Source organism: Chaetodon trifascialis, chromosome 12 (genome assembly GCF_039877785.1).
Source record: "Chaetodon trifascialis isolate fChaTrf1 chromosome 12, fChaTrf1.hap1, whole genome shotgun sequence".
Taxonomy (NCBI): Eukaryota; Metazoa; Chordata; class Actinopteri; order Chaetodontiformes; family Chaetodontidae; genus Chaetodon; species Chaetodon trifascialis.
The window spans coordinates 2,909,329-2,931,500 of record NC_092067.1 but is presented as its reverse complement, the minus strand read 5'-3'; the positions used below and the strand labels follow the sequence as shown (position 1 = coordinate 2,931,500).

The window sequence follows — 22,172 nt, the reverse complement described above, 5'->3', positions numbered from 1 at the left end:
TTTCTGTTTCTGTTTGTTTGTTCAGATAAGCTTCTAAACTCATGAAAAAATGAGGATTTATTTGTCAAAAAAAAACAATGCTGTGACATTGCAGGAGAACAGAATGAAGACAGTTATGACATAAATTGAGGTTCACTATCTAATAGCAGGAGGTATATTCAAAGGTCAGGCATGCTGACAAGTGCTCCGCCATCTAATTAATTGTTATACAATACTGGAAGCTGCCTCAGTCTGACCAGAAAGAGAGAGATGTCAGCAGAGAGTGACAGGGATCCGGAGCCAGATGAGGAGAAATGCCTCACGATGATGCACTGCCCACAGCAGCACAAGTGAGATAAAGCTAGCCAAGTTTCGACGTGGGGTGGTCCATTACAAGACAGGGGGTGTGAACATGCTCCTACCCAGTGGGTGGTGGTATACACATTTTTCTTTGGCCATTAACTGCCAACATGAGATACATCAAGTGGTAGAGGAATGTGTTTCTTGAGGCTGTAGTTAGGCTGATTAGCACTGCAATTAGTTATGCAAGTATGTGAACACCAAATTTCATGGGAACCCATCCAATAGTTTTTGAGACATTTCACTTTCGCAACAATATGTATCAACCGGGCAGTGGAGATCACTGAAGTCTTTGGGATTCATCCTCAGGCGACCATGAATGTCTGTACAAAGTTTCTTTACAGTCCAGAAGTTGTTGTTGTATTTGAGCCTGTATGAAAGTGGTCGACTGACTGACATTGACATTCATAGAGCAACACTGTTAGCATGGCTGAAAATACTTAAAACACATTAATGAGCTACACTGTTTGCTATGCTGCTGTTTCCTTCATTATGAGCAACATGGGCATTGTATTTGATTCAGTCAGTCCTTTCTGATATGTATGTCTTTGGGAACTAACAATTGTTAATTTTGGTCTTTTCATGAGATTTGCTGATATCATCAACAATTGCCAGCCTTGCCTTTAAAATATAAACAATAACCACCCTCGGCCCCAAAACCAATACCATACATAAATATCAGAGGTAGTGGGGGAAACAGTATTTGATGTGTCCCTGCTGTATTTACAACAGCCTTTTGCTGTGGCCACATTTGTCTCTGGCAACTCATTCAGATGGACATTTGAGAACAAACAGCAGCTGTATGCACACAGCCTCTGTAGACAGATACTGGAGCTCTGAGGTGAATCACTGGTGATGAGTACAATATATGGTGCTGCTTGGCTCGGCTCACTTCAGAGGCCAACCTGTTGTCTTTGCTGTAGCCTGAGGCTGAGGTGTGTGTGTGTGTGTGTGTGTGTGTGTGTGTGTGTGTGTGTGTGTGTGTGTGTGTGTGTGTGTGTGTGTGTGTGTGTGTGTGTGTGTGTGTGTGTGTAAAAGAGTTGGTGTGTTTATGAATGTGTTCATGCTCTCAACTGTCTCAAAGGCAACCTCTGTGCAGAGCTTTGACCGGCGTCAGCAATGCCTATGCATGCAGACTTGCACTAATCATTTGCTTAAAAGCCATTATGTGTATAATGTACACGGTGTGTATTTGTGTTTAAGTAAACACAGAACAGAGAGGGTGTGGCTCTGAATGTTTGAAATCACAAGTTAATCAAACAGCAAGAGCTTTGTGTACTTTTACTTTGTTGGACTATTCCATAAAGTGTAAAGGCTTGTTTTGAATGTCACAGAGACTTGGGAACTGGCTCTCTGAGTGGCTCTGAATGTTCAGCTGGTGTGTCAAGTTGTTTACATGATGACAACAACATGTATGCTGCTGCTTCGTCCACAGTTAGTAAGTCTACATACTGTGGAAAATCAATCTTCAACTGATCAATCAATCTCTTTTAGATTCAATAATTTAAGCTTAGGTTTCAATCCCATTTCTGTGTTGAGCATCACAGGCAGAAGGAAGACAGGATGAAAAAAGATGAAAGGAAGATACCTCTGTTCCCTGAGGGCCCTCTCTTTGATCCATTAAACAAAGGCCAGAGTTAAAAGATGTAAAGCATTTATGTGGAGAGCAGAACATATTCAGCACACACAAACTCAGCAGTAACCTATAAAGCTCTATTTCTTTTCTTCAGAATGTGCTTCACTGTTGCTCTTTGATGGCTCAAACTACTTCCTTTCTACAGATGGATGGCTCCATCTCTGTGAGAGGCACTAGTGGCTCCAATCCAACGATAGCTCCAAGTGTGCAAGTGTTCGCAAAATATGAACTGCACTGACACTCACCCCTGCACAAAATAAGAACAACAGTCTAGTGCACACTATTTACAGTAAACCAACACTGGAGGTTATTGTTCTTCTGCAGTCCTTCCAGCGAACAACAGACAGCTGATGGACAACTGCAACTGTTCTGTTGTTATCTGACTGATGTCTTGGCACACTATCTGTCCTTTTTACAGTTTGAATTGAAGGAGAACGAGCTGTTTTTCCTGTCTGGGTGAGCAGATGATAAATCACCTTTGACCTGGTGAGAGAGGCATCATGTGAGCTACATGTGCTCCATTGTCCTCCCTGCCACTCACAATCCCACATTGTCTTTATGTGTCTCTCTCAGACACTCACACCACACACCATCCCCCGTCTGTTGACTAGCACATACAGCCCCCACCCCTTAGTGCCTCCCTCCCATCACAGGCCTGTTGGACAGAGGGGATGTGTGACTCCTGACACCTCATCCTGCAGAGCTCCATGAGCACTAAACGGCCACAGTAGCTAGACCTCCAGGAGCCCAAAGTCCAGGAGCCCAGGAGAGGTGCGGGGAAAAGATAATGAATCTAGAAAGGTGTCTTCTGATTTTGGCCTCAAATCTGCATTTGTGCACATTCTATCTAGAGATATAATGCATTTCTTGAACATAGTATTTCAACGCATGATTTTCCTTTCTTGAAATGAAAAGAGTATGTTGACCCAGTAAGAATATTTCCCAAAAGTGATGGGGTGAGTGGGGGCTAGGTGGGGGCTTAGCAGTGTAGTATGACAATGTGGGGAGATGGGGGCAGAAACAGATCAACACACTGACCATCACAATTACATCAGCCACTTTTATCTTGCATGGATACTACTGACATTTCACTTTAGCACTACTTGACTTTCAGTCAGTTGTACGCCATGTGCATTTGCTTCTATCTGTCACATGTCTACCAAAACCATGTCAACAAAGATTATTACCAAATGAATGTGTATCACTCATGAATATTGAAATGGTCTTGTATGAAGGACATACAAGCATTCAAGCAGACATTCACAAGATGCCTTTCAGGGCTTCTTTTGTCATTAGGACATGCATATATATACACATGCAACTGCTCGCACATATACATGACCCTGGTCAAAGACATTTTTCCTCTGCTGCGACTCAGATGTATTTCTTATTTAGACACGTCTGACCTTATTCATTGACAGAAATCTATTGCAAAATCCACTGTTTCAGTAGTCGCAGTGCAATAATAGTAATGGTGATGATGGTAATAAAAGTAAGAAAAAGGAGAAGAAAGGTGAATAATATATGTTAAAGTACGCTGAACATTCCTTTTTCTCAAAGTAAAAACTATATTCATGCTTGGTGTTTGTAAATGTAGTCACCATTAGCTTTCTTCATAAACTGCTTTGTGAAGCCTGAAGAACAGATCACTGACACCTGGATTAACATCTATAATCTTGACCTCATGGCCAGTGTTGTCTCTCCTGTTTGGGATTCTGTTGATCAAGTTGGAGGACTGTCTTTGCAGGTGTGCTCTGTCCATTCAGCCGTGCTGTCACGCATCAGGTCTTGTTTGCAAGTGGACATCTGGTGGGTTTGCTTTGCCACTCAGCGGTGGTGATAGGGGTTGTGTTAATGCTGGTCACTTGGGTCACCCAATTTCAGAAGATTAATAAAGGGGGAGGAGGGGCAGGAAAGAGGTGGTGGGGTCACAAGGTCACTGCTCATATTAGGGATTAAAGGAGATGCTTATCTGTGAGGGAGGGGTACCAGGGTAGGAGGGACACAATGGCAGAGATAGCTACTGTAGATACAGCATACAGGCAGAGAGTTGTGGAGCCCCCGAGCTATGCTGAAGGACCTGAACAATGTTTTCATAACAACATAATTCCAACTTCCACCTTCTTACTATTTTGCCAGATTCTCAAATGGAATGTGATCCCACCAGTTCCTTGAATTCTCTTTGAAATGTTACTGTTTGAAAGTTCTCATACAAACCATCTGTACTGCGCAGCATTAATAAGCACTTTGCTCTGTTAGGATATCAGCTGTCAGCTCTTGCAAGCACAGCGTCAAACACTAAACCATCCCTTCAGCAGTGCAGCACCCTTACGGACTTAACTGGAGACAAAAAGTGTCCTCCTTGTCATAATTGGAATTTGTCGAGCCCATTTCACCAGTTTTGATGCAGAAACATGGGAATAATGCAGGAAAGGCTTATGGAAGTATTCTGTCTCCCTGTTGCACTCTCTGTCCATAAGAGAGGGGGAAAGCATGAGTTAATTGCATTTCTTACAGGCCGTCTCAAGTGGAAGCAGCTTAATGAGGTTAGGCAGCTCGCCTCATTGAGAATTGCAACTGTTCCTAATTGTGATCTCAAATATGCTCATAATCCCCTGATTTGACAGCAGCAGAGCTTTCTGGGGAGGTATTAAGGCGATAGAGAAAGAACAAGGGACAGAAAGACAATTAGCAGGAAGAAAAACATGGGAACAAGTACAGCAGCTTATGAGATTTCAGTTACAAGTAAAATAAACAGTTATGAATTAAGTTAATGCTTTGTGTGATGTCTACTGTACAGTTTAGGTTCATGTTGAGTATATGTTCTATCTGGAGTGAAAAAAGTAACAGAACAACCATGTCAGCAGTGTGATGTTTTTTAGGTTGTGTTCCATGCCCACATGATACTGAGCTGTTGTGTCAATAGCTGTGTTATCAGTATTGGCAGCATGTCTACATGCCAGTAAACTTACTGTCATATTATGAAGTTTGTTATTTCTAGAGTAATGCAGGGTGAGACATCAGTTATACTGGTTGTCAGGTTTTGGGGTTTTGGGGGGGGGGCACATCCTTTACAAAAAGGTGAAGAAAATTATTCAATTGGCTTGAGCGGGGGGGTTATAAAGGTGGAGGTTTCTTGTTCTTGAGAACACTTATTTGTGATGAAAAATTCTAAAATCATGGTTAATTTACAGTACTTGGCTTTTCCCAGATGTATTCTTGCTCAACTGTCATCACATCACCCATGCACAGGAATCTGGTCATATGATAATGCAGGAGAGCCCATGACCCCAAAGATTGTGGTGTATGAGATCACTTGCAGCAGCTGTGGTGAAGGTGACATTGAGGAAACAGCAAGGACCCTGGGAGCACCGGAGGCAGACAACATCAGCTGCCTGTGAACACCAGACTGAAAACACTAACTGCGTCAAGTTATCGAATGGAGTCAGATGACGTCTGGAGACAAACCAAGGAGGCTGTTCACATCAGATGCTGAGGACCATCTTTGAAGACAGACCGGGTCATGATTATCACCGTGCTTAAAATAGCTTCTAAAAGCTGCTAGCATGGCTGCAGACTCTTCATCTTGTTATGACATATTATGTAGTGAGGTTAGGTCTAATTTTAGTACTTTAAATCTTACAGTCATTCAGTGTGAGGTGTGGTGTAATTGCTGTCTTGATAACTTTTTCGTTTTTTTTTTTTTAAATATGTCTTTTGGTATGGTGTGTTTTTGGCAATTGTTTTGTTTTGTTTGTCTCATGGGTTACTTTGTTGGTTGTTTCATGTATGGAGTTATTTCATATGTTTTCCGAGCTTTGTGCTTGGCTTCAACCATCAATGTTTCATCAGTTTCTGTTGATATTTGCAGATTGGTCAAGGTGGACTTCACCTTGACTGTCACCTCTGTTATTCAGACACTGTCCAGTCCCAAAACTGCAACAAATCACATCAGGATGAAAACAAAACTGCATCCATCAGGTCACCTCTGACAAATCCTCTGCAGGGCAGAAATGAACTATTGCCCAGTCATTCCTGTGGGTTGCTTTGGATATTGTGAATCACAATAATATTTACCCTCATCTTATAGTCTCCACCAGCAATGTTTCCCACTGGGTCCCGTCCAGAGGCTATGTTGACTTTTCAACTCAACTCTAAGGGCACTGTTGCAACTGTGTGCGTTGTCTCAATGAAAGAGCGGACAACAGCAGAACGCCTGTGTGACAGATGGTGTGGTTAACTTTTTGTGGTTCAGTATCTGGCAAGCAATGCTGCCAGTGTCTCCACTTCAAGGCTTTAGGGTGCATTGATGGAGCTTTGACCTCTGTGGTCGCATGGCCGCGAGCTGTCATGAGCTGTCAGATTCAAAATGTGAGATGACTCAAGGCACCGGACAACTTCAATATGTGTTCAGTGCACCCTAAACAAATCATGCTGCAGGCTCACAACACTGTACTCATTTGCAAGTTAAAATTAGGTCTGGGAATCTTTTCTGTTGTGCTCGTCAAAAACATGTCTGTCCTCTGTTTCCCCTCTCACTCCTCAGAATGAAGAACAAGCTCTGGTACTTTGAGTTTGGCACCACAGAGACCATATCTGCCACCTGCAAGAAGCTCAACGAATGCATAGAAGTCGAGGTGAGTCACAGTCTTATCAAAGCTGTTTTCACAGAAGCAGAGTGGATGACTAAAAGTGATGGGTTGTTTCAGTGACAGAGATGAGGAAAGATGTCTTTAAACTCCCAATATACTGTATTTGATGAAAAAAAAAAAGAACTAAAATATGGAACATCTGGTGTACACAACATGTCAAGAAGTTAGCTTTTTATCTTTTTGCTGACAGACTTTAAAGTGCTGTTATTCTTTTATGTTTTTCTAAAAAGAATTGCAGAAATTTCCAACAAAGTAGTTTTCTCATATTAATGAGGTAGGCTATTCATAGCACATCATCAGATTAATGTTCCATAAAGTCACTGATTGCCTCATTCTGTCATACAGCACTGCATAATCTGTCACCTGGGTGCTTAAAGCACAGCAAGACTCCAAGAAAACACAAGAAACACACCTTTTCAGGAACTGTTAGGGTAACTCTTAAAACTGTTACCCATCTCAAAGGGTTCATGTTCCCTCCATGCATTAAAGTAATTTTAACAAAAAAAAAATCCAGTTTGACCATCTTTGGAATTTTGTTCATATTTATTGTCAGAAAAAGATGCCATTAGTTAGGGAATGTCTTAATTTACAACTATATTTAGATATCTTGTATTCATCTCCATATGTATTTGTCTTCTCATAAATATTGCCTTCATCAATATAGAGCTCTACTACTTTCTTTAAGGCCACAAGTCTGTTGGTTCCTACTAAAGACATAATTATTCCAGTATGGATGATACTGTGGCATGTAGCAGTGAGGTTGCAGACTGCAAAGGCACAGGCCACCATACAGAAAAAATTTGGAAAATAATGGAGCTCTATGGCGCAGAAGAATGAGATACAGGTATAACACGCAGACAGTTGTGAGATGATGATTGACAGTGTGGTTGACTCATTGTATAGAATGTCTTGAGACTTATTCATTAAGCTAAATATGCTTAATCTGCTCTCATTCAGCTCATTCATTAGCATTTCTCATATTTGTCATTGTATGGTGTGATAGTTTCCTATTGTTATCATCAGAAAAATATTTGTAATCATTGATTATGACAGGCCCTACAAGGCTTAAAAGCAACTTCGTAACATCCTCCAAAGTTACTGACTAGACTGAGGAGAGTAGAAATCACAAATAACCCCCACTAATCTGAACTACACTTTATATGTCAGTGTTTTTTTTTCATGAAAGGTACATGGGAGCCTCTTAGAAGGTATCATGTAATGTTTCCTCTCATAGGCGGTCTGTACATAAAAGCTTTTGTCTGAAGTTGTTTTGTAAAACAGCTCTTCCATGTGAATGCACATGGGGAGATGAGGACGTGTTTACCACTGAGAGGGGTTTGATTTCCACATAAGGTGACATCATGTTTAATAAGAAACTGGGGAAAATCTGTGGCAGGCAGCAAATCATAAGGGTGGTCAGGTGATGTGCACAGGCAGGACACCTTTGGGAGGTGATCTAGTGAGAGGAGCTGTACCTCAGGGTAGAAATGGCAGACACACACACGCAGAGAGAGACTGGAGAGTGGAGAGCCAAAGGCAGAAATGGACAGAAAAGGAGAGAGTGCAGGTGTCATGTTGACAGTTTTTACTGTGAAGCAGCTGTATTAATTGTTGGGCTTGTATTACTATGACCTTACAAGGGAGAACTGGAATTTTGACAAGGGAAACAGCAGAAAGCAGCAACACCAATGGGAGTGAGTGTGACAGTGTGGGAGTGTACAAACATTTTTGTATCTTAGTGGTTCAAATGTAAGACTGTATTTCTTTTCCAGAAATTACACAAAAGAAAGGTTGTTCTAAAGCTCAAGTGCAAAAGTGACAATACATGCATGTGTTTGAAGGTAGTGTACACTGCATAAAGGTAAATGAAAATATATGTACAGGATGTGAAAGCAGCATGAATGTACGTCTACTGGATTACTGGTTCAGGAAAGGTATGAACCAAAGAACAGTCTGAACACCTCTATACACACTTTACAGAGTTGTCCAGAATCTGAAGTTGCAAGTCGGGTTAGCTATCATTGTGTGTGTACGTTTTCGCATTTGCAGTACATATGTGCAGGCACAAGTATGTAGCTTAATCCAGTGTTATTTAGCTTTTCACACGCACACTTTATGTGATGGTTTGCCTGCATGTTTTGAGCACACAGTGAAGTACATTTGCGGCTGCTTTGACTCAGCATGAATCAGCCGTGCATGCTGAGTCATAGCAATATGTTGTTGACATTCTCTGGTGTGTTTGAATTATTTGATGAACCCAGATGAGGCTAGACACAATGTAATTCAAAGTTAGGCTAAGTGTGCCAAATATCATATATTTACTATATATATCCATTAGTATCATACAGTACGTATTGACATTTGGCAACTTATTTTATTGCCGTCTGTTTTGCTGCTTCACACAACTATTCACTTGGCTTTGGTCCAGGTAAAGCATCAGGCCAAAATAAATCTTACAGTCTTAAACGAATCACTGGTGTGCAAAGTAGTTCCAAGCATAGACAGTTATGTTACTCTGATACAGCAACTGATACACTGCAGCTGTAATATCTTAGCCACTTAGATGTTAGCATTAGCTTCCTCTCAGTACATTCAAATGCACACAAGAAGCTATGTTACTCAGAGAAACACTGTAGTAACCTTGTAGTAACTCTTAATCCACATTAATGCATCAGACCATTAATCTGACACCTACAACAAACACTATTTTGGACACTAATGGCGCATTTCCATTACACAGTTCCAGCTCTACACGACTCGGTTCTACTCTACTCTACTTGGTTTGGTTGAATTTCAATTACAATTGAGTACTTCATAGTACCTCCTCAACGTAGGCGGGGTCGTCATACCACGGCTGTGCGAAACTGCCATGACGTCAATTTGTACGCGACGCAAACAGAGCTGACAAACAATGGAGGACATCGAGGCGATGTTATATTCTTTCATCTGTCACCAAACCCAGAAAAGTCTGGACCTCGTCGACGGACCACGGTGATATTTTACCAGCAGCCATTTCCCTCAAGTGAGAATAAAGAATAAAGTCAGCGGTTGCTGTTGCCCGGCGTTACAATGGAGGGGGCGGGATTGTTTTTCCGGTGTTGGATGTCGCAGACCAGTGACAACACTCTCTGGCCAATCAGTGGCCGACAGGCTGTTGACGTCACACATATAGTATCCCTTCTACTTGCTTGGAACCTCGCCAGAGCAGGTACTGAAAATAGTATCAGGTACCAGGTAGTATCCCTAATGGAAAAACAAAACAACCGGGTAGAGTAGAGTCGAGTCGAGCCGCGCTAGTGGAAATGTGGCATTACTTATTTTAACTGTAGTTGACCCTGTTGATCAGATTTATTTATAGGACCAAAGCCCTTCAAAGAGTAGCAAAGGGAGCTTTGATGGGGCCTTGACACAGGTGGTGGCGAGTTAGTGGAGGGGCTAAGCTACAAAGCTGCATAGATTTCAGTGACAGTACAGAGACAAAACAAGCAAGGTGATTTAATATATTTCAGCAGGGGAGGACTAAGAATAGCCTTGAGTGAATCCCAGTAAAATCATTGGATAATAAGCCCCAGATTGATGACAAAATAGCACCAGTTTAGCTTAAACTGGACACTACCTCATGAGTTTTTCATTTTCTTGAGGACCAACACAACAGGACGGGCTCTGTTGTGAGAGCATAGCTTTTCCCTCCTGCAAGAGTACTCCAAAGCAACTCTGACTGTCAGTCCTGCCTCATCTTATGTCAATAGAACATGTAAATCCTACATTAATTACCTTAAAACTGGTTCTGAATGACCTCAAATGATCCACTTAACTTGGTAGTTTGCCAAAAATTGAAACAAAACTTTTCCACCCGACTTCTATGTATTCATCCTCATTGTTATTTTGTGACTTGCCAATGTCTGAAGATATCTGGTGAAGAAATGTTTGCCTACACAGTTGAGCTTATGGCATTTGACATTGAAAACATCAACACAGTTTCAAGGACTGACTTTGTACCACAATACATTTCTTTGTAAAGATGGACACAATGCATGATGTATCATATTAGTTTGCTTCTGTGCTTCAAATCCCAGAAAACTCTTCAAGACCTTTTTCTACCTGCTCTGGTCCCCACCTCCTACTCTTCCTTCCACACATCTCCCCAAAGAGGATTCTGCTGCTTTCTTAAAAAAAAAAAAAAGCAATATCCCTCACTACCTAAGACACTAGAGTGTACTGCTTTCAACCAACTGTCCGCTTACTGCTCATAGAACAATCTTTCAGACTAAAGGTGGCCACTCAACTGAAATGGCCCTCCTTGCAATGGCAGAAGCTCTGCATCTTGCTCCATGCCATGTGAACTCTCTTTGCTCTGACCTCAATGTTAGGCAGAACACCTGAATGATTTCTTAGGACCAAATAAAGCAGACCAGAGAGGGATTTTATCATCCCTTAACAACAATAATTTATTTTAAACAAGAACTGTGCAACAAAAAACACACTCATAAAGAGTGGACAAAAACAAACACAAAGCACACTCAAAGGAGTGGAAAAGGAACCAAATAAAGCGCACCCAAAGGTGAGTGGAAATAAACAAAGGGAGCTCCAACAAATCGGGTTTCTGAGGTAAGGCACATGCTGACAAGGCAGGCAAACAACTGAAACACAAAGCACACTGGCAGTCCAACAAAGCTAAACATTAGCACGACTCACAAGGAGAGAAGATAGCAAACGTAGTACTCACACGGAATGAACAAAGACAGCGTCAAGAATTCAGGACAGGAGAGATCTCTCCCCTTTTATCCTGTGCCTAATCATGCTTTGTCATGGTTAACAACCAAATCCCTCCTCCCACATTTTGGGCATCTCAGGCCGTGCACTCTCCCTGTTGCATCCTACCTGAAGGGTAGCAACGTCCAGGTGACAGAAAAGGATCATGTCTAAAACACAGAATGCTCTCTCCTCATCCCTCTTCTCTTCATCTTCTACACTCATATGGCTTCTCCTACCACTGCTATGCTGATGACAGCCAGCTATTTTTGTGATTCCCCCATGTGACATGTGTAGGTTTGCTTGGCTGACATCAGACATGCAGGTGGAGTGGATGTCAAGACACCACATAAAGGTCTTAAAGAGACTTGTCAGTCACCGTTGACCGTCAAGTCTGGTGGTGCCAACTAGAATAGTGATGAATCTGGGAGTTGATAATCTTTGAATCAGGATGATTCAAAGCTCTTCTTTGTTCTGACTGTAACGAGAAGTCAGGGCAGCGGGGTGGAGTGTACAGACTGCATGCAATGATGTATCAAGTCAAAGGATTCTATTAATTTTCTATGGAGAGCAGGAGACATCGCCACGCGGTGCTTGATGGATATACCGCAGTGAGTTGATGGACCGTCCGCCATATCTGTATTTGAATAAACATGACTTGACCTCAACTTTATCTAAATGAGTCTGTGGCACAACACACCAGGCTCAAGAAACTGGGATCAAACTGTCAAGCACTGAACATACTGCAGTTCCATCCATCCATCCATTATCTATACCGCCTATCCCTTTCGGGGTTGCGGGGGGCTGGAGCCTATCCCAGCTACAATGGGCGAGAGGCGGGGTACACCCTGAGCCGGTCGCCAGCCGATTGCAGGGCCACATACAAGGACAAACAAACATTCACACTCACACTCACACCTACGGACAATTTAGAGTCATCAATCAACCTAATGAGCATGTTTTTGGTCTGTGGGAGGAAGCCGGAGTACCCGGAGAGAACCCACGCATGCACGGGAAGAACATGCAAACTTCACACAGAAAGGCCCCGTCTGACCTGGGGATCGAACCGGCAACCTTCTTGCTGTGAGGCACGCGCACTACCTGCTGCGCCACCGTGCAGCCCCATACTGCAGTTATTTATTTAAAAGGGATAAACCAATTTTGAATCTTGCTTTTGCTCTTGTCGTTAGAATGTACTTATTGTAGGTTGCTTGGCATCTACCAAATTAATATAATGCAATATTACCATGGTGGCTGTCATCTCGCAGCTTCTGTCCACGTACAGGGGAATGAGGACGAAGCTTTTATGTCTTTGTCAGTCAGTGATAAGCAGAGTACTCATGTCAGATTGAATTTATTGTGTGTTCTGAGATTCTGTCTTGAATGTTTCTTCATAATTATTTGTCTTTGTCTTTCTTCTTTCTGTCTGTTTTTGTCTACTCTGTTATTTCCTCCTTAGTGTGATGGGATCATCTTGGACCTCAGCAACACCTCCTTAGAAGGCATTGCTGTGCTCAACATTCCCAGCATGCACGGTGGCTCCAACTTGTGGGGTGAGTCAAAGAAGAGGAGGAGCTACAACCGCATGAGCAAGAAGGTTCCTGACAGGATGCCTGCCAGCACCGTCACAGATGCTAAAGAACTCAAATTTTGCATGCAAGGTGAGTCAAAGGGGATGAATGAGGACACAACTTTTTTTTCTATGAAAAATCTCTTCATGCCCTTAAAAAATGGTCTGAACATGGGGCATTGTGTTGTTGAAAGAGAACAAAGATTCAATATTCAATATTCCTTTATTAGTCCCGCAAGGGGAAATTCCAGTTTACAGCAGCACCAATAAAGCGGATAGAGTAAAAACAATAAGTATATACAAAAGAGTGTAATAAAAAAAAAAAAACATCATCTTAAGAAATAATAAATAGTATTTACAGACTGTTATGTACAGGTTGGATTGCATAGATTATAGCACAGATTATTGCATAATTCACACATTACTTGGAGCAGTTTTTGTTGTGTAGTCTGACAGCTGCAGGAAGGAATGACCTACGATACCGCTCCTTCACACACTTTGTATGTAGCATCCTGTCACTGATGGAGCTCCTCAGTGCAGTGAGTGATAATGCATTTTCTTTGATAAAATCCATAACAATATCACCCAGATTAATTCAGTGGTATGCAGTGATGTCACAGTGTAATGATGTCATCAGATAAACAGAGTTGTGCAGAATTGAACAGTCTCATGGTTCCATCCCCGGCTTCTCCATGTCAAAGTGTCCTTGGCCAAGATACAGAGCTGATGCTGTGTCATCAATGTGTGAATGTGTGCGTGTGAAAGGGTGAATGTGGCATGTGTTGTGAAGGGCTTTGAATGGTCAAAGTAGTGTAGAAAAGCACCAGAAAAATGCATTCAGTCTGTGTTTTCAGCTTTATACATGCATAGGTAGCCAGCCTCTGAGTGACGCACGTTGAATTTCAGCCACAGGATGTCTGTCAGGAGGGGCAAACAGAGAGATACAGCTGCAAATCTGTGCCCATCTTTGAAATATCTCTCTGAACAGAGACCTTGGTGCAACCTAGATGGATATTAATTCAACTCAATGCTGACTCTATTCAATAAATCACTTGTCCAGCTAATGATTATCGAACATCAAACTAACTTTGGCCTAGTGTTTGACTTGCACTGCTGCTTATATGGTAACTTTTTCTTCTCTCATTCCCATCTGATAGTGACTGATTGAGCTGTTTGTGAGTATATTTACATTCATGAAAGTATAGTATATTGCTTTAGACCTTAAAGCTGCATTAGGTAAGATCGAGAAGAGAGCAGACTTAGCCTGAAAATTTGAACCAACACAAGTTCCATGTCACTAACCCCTCCCTCTCTGCTGCACTCATGCCCTGCCTCCAAGCCCCTCCTCCCTGCAGTGTCTGTACGGCTGCCATGACAACCAGTAACATTAGCCTCAGCATCGGAAACAAGCTAACTCTGCCCAGCCATTACATCACAGTAGCTAACATACCGTACACGCTGCAGAGTGTTACTGTAACAATCACCATATTAGCTTTATGGTTATTTGTTTTCTTAGCCGTATATGCGGTTGTTGGCAGCAGCGGTATGGGCAGTTTCCCCTTTGCGGGTGGCTGTTGCTCCACCATAGCTCTCACTAGCCTATTGACTCCGCTCATGGCTGGCAGCATGAGCGGAGGGAGGGGGCGATTTGCAGCATGTGTGAGTAGTGATTGACAGATGTCAGACACACCCTCAGATGCTCCTCTGGCTCTGATTGGTTGTTTTGAATGGCCCGTGTCTCAGTTTATATATTTGCTTAGTTATCTGTATATATATTTTGTTTAGTTATCTGTATATATATTTTGTGTGTGTGTGTGTGTGTGTGTGTGTGTGTGTATATATTTCTCTTTTAATTGCATATACATGTTTATATCTTCTTACATGTTTATCTCTTCTTTCTCTTCTATATCTCTTCTACCTCTTCTTCATCTCTTCTATTTCTTCTATTCTTTTAAGGAGTACTGTGACAAAAACAATTTCTTCTGGGATCAATAAAGGATATCTGATTCTGATCCTGATTCTGATTGCGTCAGGCGCGGTGGATTCTTGCAAATCGCAGTAGGAGCAGTAGGTGGGACCAATGGAGCCGGGTTTTTTCACAGATTACATGTACTGCTGTCTGGACATAGGGACAGTTTTAGAAAATATGACAAAAAAATTACTTTCATACAAGTTACCTACTGCAGCTTTAAGAGTCAGGTGGTGCACCCCCATATATAGTAATAATGCTATGGGAAACCCTGCTCTGTATTATCAGTGATATTATGCTATATCAAAGATACAATCAATGAGTTGATGACATAACACTGCCTATAATCATCTGGTCCATGGTGTCTGACCCTTTAGTGGTTGCTTGATGTGTGGCAGCAGCTTGTTCGTGGTTCATACTAAAATCGCAACAGAATAGGCTGCAACTGAATGTGGTTTACAGTGGTACATTCTTTTCATTTTTCTCAACTTCAATAATGTTTCTTGAAAATCATGTATTTGTAGATGCACTGGTAATTCCAATAGTGTTTTTCTGATTATTGCTCTGTGTAATTAGACATCCATGTACTATGTTCTACAATGTTTGGACACTGCTGCTTTCACCTTCATATCTTGGCCTTTGATTCTTAATGGTTTAGCTTTAAATTGCTGTAGCTGGTGCTCAAAAAGAGCTGCTTCTTAAGAAAGTCCAGTTTGTATAAAAAATGTTTGATATTTTGGATGCTTTGACAATTGTGACACTCTGGACGATGATATTTCAGCAGTTTGTGACACCAGTAGATAGACACTGTGCATGCTCACTACTTGAGTGTTGAGTTTATCTGCTTTCACGTAAAGTTCAGTTTACTCATCACAAGGAGTATTACTCTGCTTAGAAAACAGTTGTATAATGTCCTCTGTGGCTTTGGAGCTGTCAAGAGTAAAAGAACCAGGAGATGTCTTGCATTTTGCTTTGGGCACTGCAATTTTTAAACAGAGAGCCTGCATTACACAGATATGTGGACTTTGACAGATATGAGCATTTAACAAACTGGTCGGGTCTTGCAGAAAGATGGTTGCATTTTGGGAAATTTAACACTCAGCATTTTTGGAGCTCAAACTATATTAGGCCATGGCTGGTTGCTTCTCCAGAGCTGGTGGTGCAGCTCCTGGTGGTGGGTCCTTTGGACCAACCATGGAAGAGGTTGACTAAACATTGCATCACTTCAGCTTCTGCTTATCGAACAATGTTTTCAAAGAAAGTAACCCTCTTGCCGCACAAGCTTAAGAGTGTAATTTCTACAATTTTTTGACAGAAAGCCTGCATTACACAGATATGTGGAGTTCGACAGATGAGCATTTAACACACCAGTCAGGTCTTGCAGAAAGATGGTTGCATTTTGCAAAATGTAACACCCAGCATTTTTGGAGCTCAAACTATATTAGGGAGTGAAAGTCAGGATATACACTCCTGATCAAAATTTTAAAACCAGTTGAAAAATTGCAAGAATTTACATTTTGCACTGTTGGATCTTAAGAAGGTTCTAAGTAGAACTTCAAAATGCAAAAAGAAGAAAAAAAAAATTGAGTAAGCAATTTATTGCAAAAAGTATTAAACTAAAATAGGCAGTTCATCAGCTGATCAAAAGTTTAAGACCATATCTCAAAAAAAACCTAACCCCCCCCTAAAATAGTAATGAAATTTTCAAAAAAGGACTCAGTAATGAGTAGCTGTGCCATTGTTGTTAATCACCTCAAAAATTCGTTTTGGCATACTTGATGCTAGTGTTTCCAGGAGGCTAGTGGGAATGTTGCTCCAAGTGGTGAAGATGGCTTCACAGAGGGCATCCACTGTCTGGAACTGGTGTCCATTTTTATAAACTTCCCTTGCCATCCAACCCCAAATGTTCTCAATTGGATTTAGATCAGGGAACATGCAGGACGGTGCAAAAGAGTGATGTTATTTCTCTGGAAGAAGTCCTTTGTCAGGCGGGCACTGTGAACTGCAGCGTTGTCCTGTCGAAAAACCCAGTCATTACCACACAGACGATGGCCTTCAGTCATGAGGGATGCCCCCTGCAACATCTCCACATAGCCAGCTGCCGTTTGATGCCTCTGCACAACCTGAAGCTCCATTGTTCCATTGAAGGAAAAAGCCCCCAGATCATGATGACGCCCCCTCCACTGTGCCGTGTAGAAAACATCTCAGGTGGGATCTCCTTGTCATGCCAGTAACGTTGGAAGCCAGCAAGACTGTTAAGGTTAAATTTTTCTCATCAGAGAATAAAACTTTCTCCCACCTTTTAGTGTCCCATGTTTGGTGCTCTTGTGCAAACTCCAAACGGGCAATTTTGTGCCATTGAAGGAGACGAGGCCTTTGAAGATGTTTATTGTTCTTAAAACCCTTCTCTTGCAGATGCCTTCTGATGGTTATGGGACTGCAGTTGGCACCAGTGACAAGCTTAATTTGGGCTGAGGATTGTCCCGTGTCTTGACGGACAGCCAATTGGATCCTCCAGCTCAGGGCCGGTGAAATTTCTTTGGGTCTCCCACTTGACTCTTTTGTTCCATAACCCTCAGGATCTTTTAAGAAGTTCAAAATGACTGTCTTACTGCGTCCAACCTTAGCAGCAATGGCACGCTGCGAGCGGCCTTGCTTATGCAGCTCAACAATCTGACCGCGTTCAAAAAGAGAAAGCTTTTTTGCCTTTGCCATCAGGAGGTCATGACAGTGTGGATACCTGACAGAAAATGACACTGAACCCACATTTTTGCGAAGATTTGGGCTTTTAAATGCTGTGGTCTTAAACCTTTGATCAGCTAATGAACAGCCTATTTCAGTTTAATTTTTTTTGTCTCACTCCCATTTCTTCTTTTTGCATTTTGAAGATGTACTTAGAACCTTCTTAAGATCCAACAGTGCAAAATGTAAATTCTTGCAATTTTTCAACTGGTCTTAAAATTTTGATCAGGAGTGTATTGGCCTCTGACGCCTTGATTTTCTTTCTGAAATCTGTCTCATATGTGATCCCTGACTTCAAGGAAATAAGGATTTTATTTTACTAGCCAACTCTTGAGCAATTTTCCTATCTCTCTGTAAAGAGGAAATTATTATTTATGATGTGGGACATGTTTTTCATCACTTGTGTGTGACTTACAAGTGACATGTCCAGGAAAGGACTTTACTCACATCACCATGCCTGTTCTCTTCTTCTTCTTGTATTCCATCAGGAAGTTTTGCTATGTAAGAGCAAATCAAGAGTAGCACGAATGTCTCAAAAATTTGTCCTAAGATAAATCAGAACATTTAAATACATTACCACCAATAAAATGGATAATATTGGCAATAAAGCAAACAATGATGTTCACTCTATATTTTGAAATGTAGTTAAATGTAAATGTATACAACTGTATACAGTATTTTTGCCAATCATGAGCAAAGTGGTATCCAAAAAAGCCAATCAAATTGAGATAAGAACAAAAAAAAACCCAAAAAACCCTCAACCATTATTTATGCATATGACTGTTTGGTTTTACCAGTATACATTTTTACAATATGGTTAATCTCCAGAATGAGTTATTTCAAACCTGCTGTTTCAGCCTGTTTGATGTCCACAAACACAGAAAATAATCTATGCTTTCACCAAGGTTTTCTCGATTCATCCCACTTCTGTCTCTCTCACCTACTTTGACTCTATGTCTTTGCTGACTGAACTAAACCTTGTTTCCATGGAGACCTCAGGGCTATACTGAAGTAAAGACTAGAGGAGAGGAAAAGCTAGACACAGGAGGAATGGAAGACACAGAGTGAAGACATAGTGAAAGAAACTGTTTATAAGATAAAATATGGATGGCTTATATCAGTCACTTTCAGTCACGTGTGTTTGCAGCTGACGGACTTTATCCGGACTTCTCAAAATCTGGACCTCTGTCTGCATCCAGACACATTGGAGAGTCAATCTGGACCCAGCCCATATTGTCAAATGGCAGCCAGCAGGTCACATCTGGCCGGTAAAGGTTCCCATTCAGCTCACAGAATATTAATGAATTCAGAAAATGTGCACATTGAATGTTACTCCCCTGTTCAAGAGGCCAGGTCCATCCTGAAAGTGACCATTAATGACTTTTTCAACCACTAGCAATGAGTTTAAAAGCCCATAATTTGTAGTTTACCCGTTCTACTGAATTGGACACTCAGGGAGAATCACTAATTACATGCAAGAGGCATCATATATGTATATATATACTTAGACAAAGGCCATTCAGAGGGAGGAGTTGTGCAGTTTGATGGCCACAGGCAGGAATGATTTCCTGTGGCGTTCAGTCTTGCATTTTGGTGGGATGAGTCTCTCACTGTAAGAACTTTTGTGTTTTTATGAAGTGGGTGTCAGACATTGTCCAAGATAGTCCGTAGCTTGGTCAGCATCTTCCTCTCTGACACCACCGTCAGAGAGTCACACTCCTTCCCCACAACGTCACTGGCCTTGCGGATCAGTTTGTTGAGTCTGTTGGCATCTGCCATCCTCAGCCTACTGCCCCAGCATGCAACAGCATAGAGAATAGCACTAGCCACCACAGACTCATAGAAAATCCTGAGCATAGTCCGGTAGATGTTAAAGGACCTCAGTTGCCTCTGAGAGAGTCGACTCTGGCCCTTCCTTTAGAGAGCATCAGTGTTCTTTGCCCAGTCCAGTTTATTGTTAATATGTACCCCCCACAATGTCCACACTGACCCCCTGAATGGAAACAGGGGTCACCGGTGCCTTGGTTCTCCTCAGGTCCACTACCAGTTCCTTAGTCTTTGCCACGTTTAATTGCAGATGGTTCTGCTCACACCATGTGACAAAGTTATCCAGCCCTGTATTCATCCTCATCACCCACCCACCCTCATTGCAGAGTCATCAGAAAACTTCTGAAGGTGGCAGGTCTCTGTGCAATAGTTGAAGTCCGTGGTGTACAGGGTGAAGAGGAAGGGAGAGAGAACAGTCCCCTGCGGGGCCCCAGTGTTGCTGACCACTCTGTCTGACACACAGTGTTGCAGGCGCACATACTGTGGTCTGCCAGTCAGGTAGTCCACAATCCAGGACACTAGAGGGGTGTCCACCTGCATCGCTGTCAGCATCGTTCTAAAAATGATTATTTTGAACTTGTTAAATGTATTATGGGTGGAACTGGGACTGTTGCAATTTTAGTCCCAGAAACTGCTCTTGAAGGAACCAAAATGTTCAAAATGTTTCCACTATGGTCTATAGACTAACAATGATTAAGCAAATAGGTCCACTAATGTATGAAAAGGTGACAGCTGTTTTTACACATAATTTTTGCACAGAACTTATACAACAAAGTATATGTCACTGTATGCCATATGTTTTCTTCTCTCTATGTTGATGTATTGAAGCACAAAAAACAAATTGGTTTGTGGCTGATGATTTTTAAAAATGATGTTAGAAATAAAATGCTGCAAGTAGTCAGCCAGTCAGAAATGTTCAGCACTGCAAGCCCCATCCCAAAACCTCCTGCACTCTTGGAAAGTTCTTCACCCTGAACAGGGTTTGGAGATTGCAATAGGTTTCCCAGAGCTTATTTTCGACCTGTGTCCCTGTGGTGAAAATGTGGCTATAGTGGTTGAAACAATTATAAAAAAAAAATTGGTATAAAAATTTTAAATAGGTAAAATAGGCTATAGGTGAAAATTGTTTTATAATCCTGTTCATTAACTTTATGCAGTTTTCAAACTTATGGACTCAAACAGCCGCCTTTCACTGTGAACTGAACCTCACATCACATGCAGGTGTTGCCCAGCATTATTCAGTGGCTGAAAAGACTTTCCTCGTACAACAGAAACACAGTTGTTCTCTGCTCCACTCTGCTACATAAAAGGACTTCCAACAAAATGGAGAAAACGTTGATTGTGCAGTCACCATCTTCCCAATTCTGTATTATACAACTTTACCTGATACCTGGACTTGAATAAGTAAAATGGTCCTTGGAAACACATTGCCTTTCACTGTCCCTGTTACCAATGTCTCTCCTGTAGGAGATCCTACAGTGGCTTCTAAAATGCGAAAAACATGAAAGGCTCTTTTTAGTGCAGCTGTTTAGTGGTTTTCTGTTCATAAAAACAGTCAGTATGTGAGGGGTGTCACAGTCTGCCAGCTTCTTGTCCACTGCCACGCTCTCTCTCATCTGCACACCTGCTCAGCCAGCGCACACCTGATGCTAATCACAATCAGTGCCATACTTAAGCCGCTTCCTCCCACTCACTCTTCGCCAGATTGTTCTAGCTCTCATGCAAGACTCTCCAGCGTACACCTTCAGACAGATCCCCTGGTTTCGACCCAGCCTGCCTTCGACCTCGTCTGCTCTCCTGTTTCCTATTTCTGTGACCCTGACTACGAGTTTCGTCTTGCCCCCTCTGGACCACAGTATCGGAGAGTCTGGTCTTCAGTAATCTTAATGGTTAAATCCACCAGTTTCACTCATGAAGTCTTGAAGGCTTGAGAATTCAAACATTTAGCAGAAAGCATTTACAAACGTGTGAAATGTCAATGATGGGGGTATTTAGTAGGCAGTGAGTGTCTTACGAAATTGCATTGCATTGCATTTTGGTTAAAGGTGAAGATATTTTGGCTTTTGTTGCTTTGATTTTGACTTTAAATCAGTCTCTTGTGAGTCCCCAACTTAATGAAAGTGTAATGCTAAATTGCTAGAGTGCTCCACCAAGACATAGCATCATTTAGAAACACATTTACAGTACAATTAAAGAATTTCTAATCACCATGTGATTTGAGGCCCTTTTTTAAGACCCCACCATCCTGTTCTGCTGCCCCTGTCTCAGTTCATCTAAAGATTCTGGCTCCATGGGATCATTCAGTCTCAATGCTCAGGTATTTATAGCCACAGAACCCAGAGCAGACTTGTACACACTGCACTGTGTATACATGCACATACATACATGTACGTGTGAGAACCTTTGCAGCCACTGACTGCTTTCATGATGTAGATCATCAGCCTGGTCTTAACTCTTGACCTAAATCCAGTCTATAATTCCAAAGTAGCCTCTTAAAGAAGTGAAGACGAACAAACTGTCCTCACTTTTCCTTATCTCATTACACAGACTGACCAGAAAAAATACATAAACCCATGCACATTGCAATGTAATGTTTGTGTATACCTTGAGGTAATGTTTGAGGCTTTAGTTTGTAGAAGTGTTGCATTGGAATGTGCATGTTACGAGGTTACTTAATATTATACT

General features: G+C 41.8%; 1 protein-coding gene across 4 annotated transcripts in view; it reads left to right on the top strand.

Moving 5' to 3' along the window:
- The window catches only part of LOC139339993 (diacylglycerol kinase beta), a 106,930-nt gene that overhangs the window by 71,742 nt on the left and 13,016 nt on the right, over positions 1-22,172 (top strand). For all 4 annotated transcript variants that reach the window (XM_070975521.1, XM_070975522.1, XM_070975519.1 and 1 more), the window contains 2 exons: positions 6,522-6,612; positions 12,839-13,040. In XM_070975521.1, the coding sequence (XP_070831622.1) occupies positions 6,522-6,612; positions 12,839-13,040 (293 nt within the window). The remainder of the gene's footprint in view (positions 1-6,521; positions 6,613-12,838; positions 13,041-22,172) is intronic.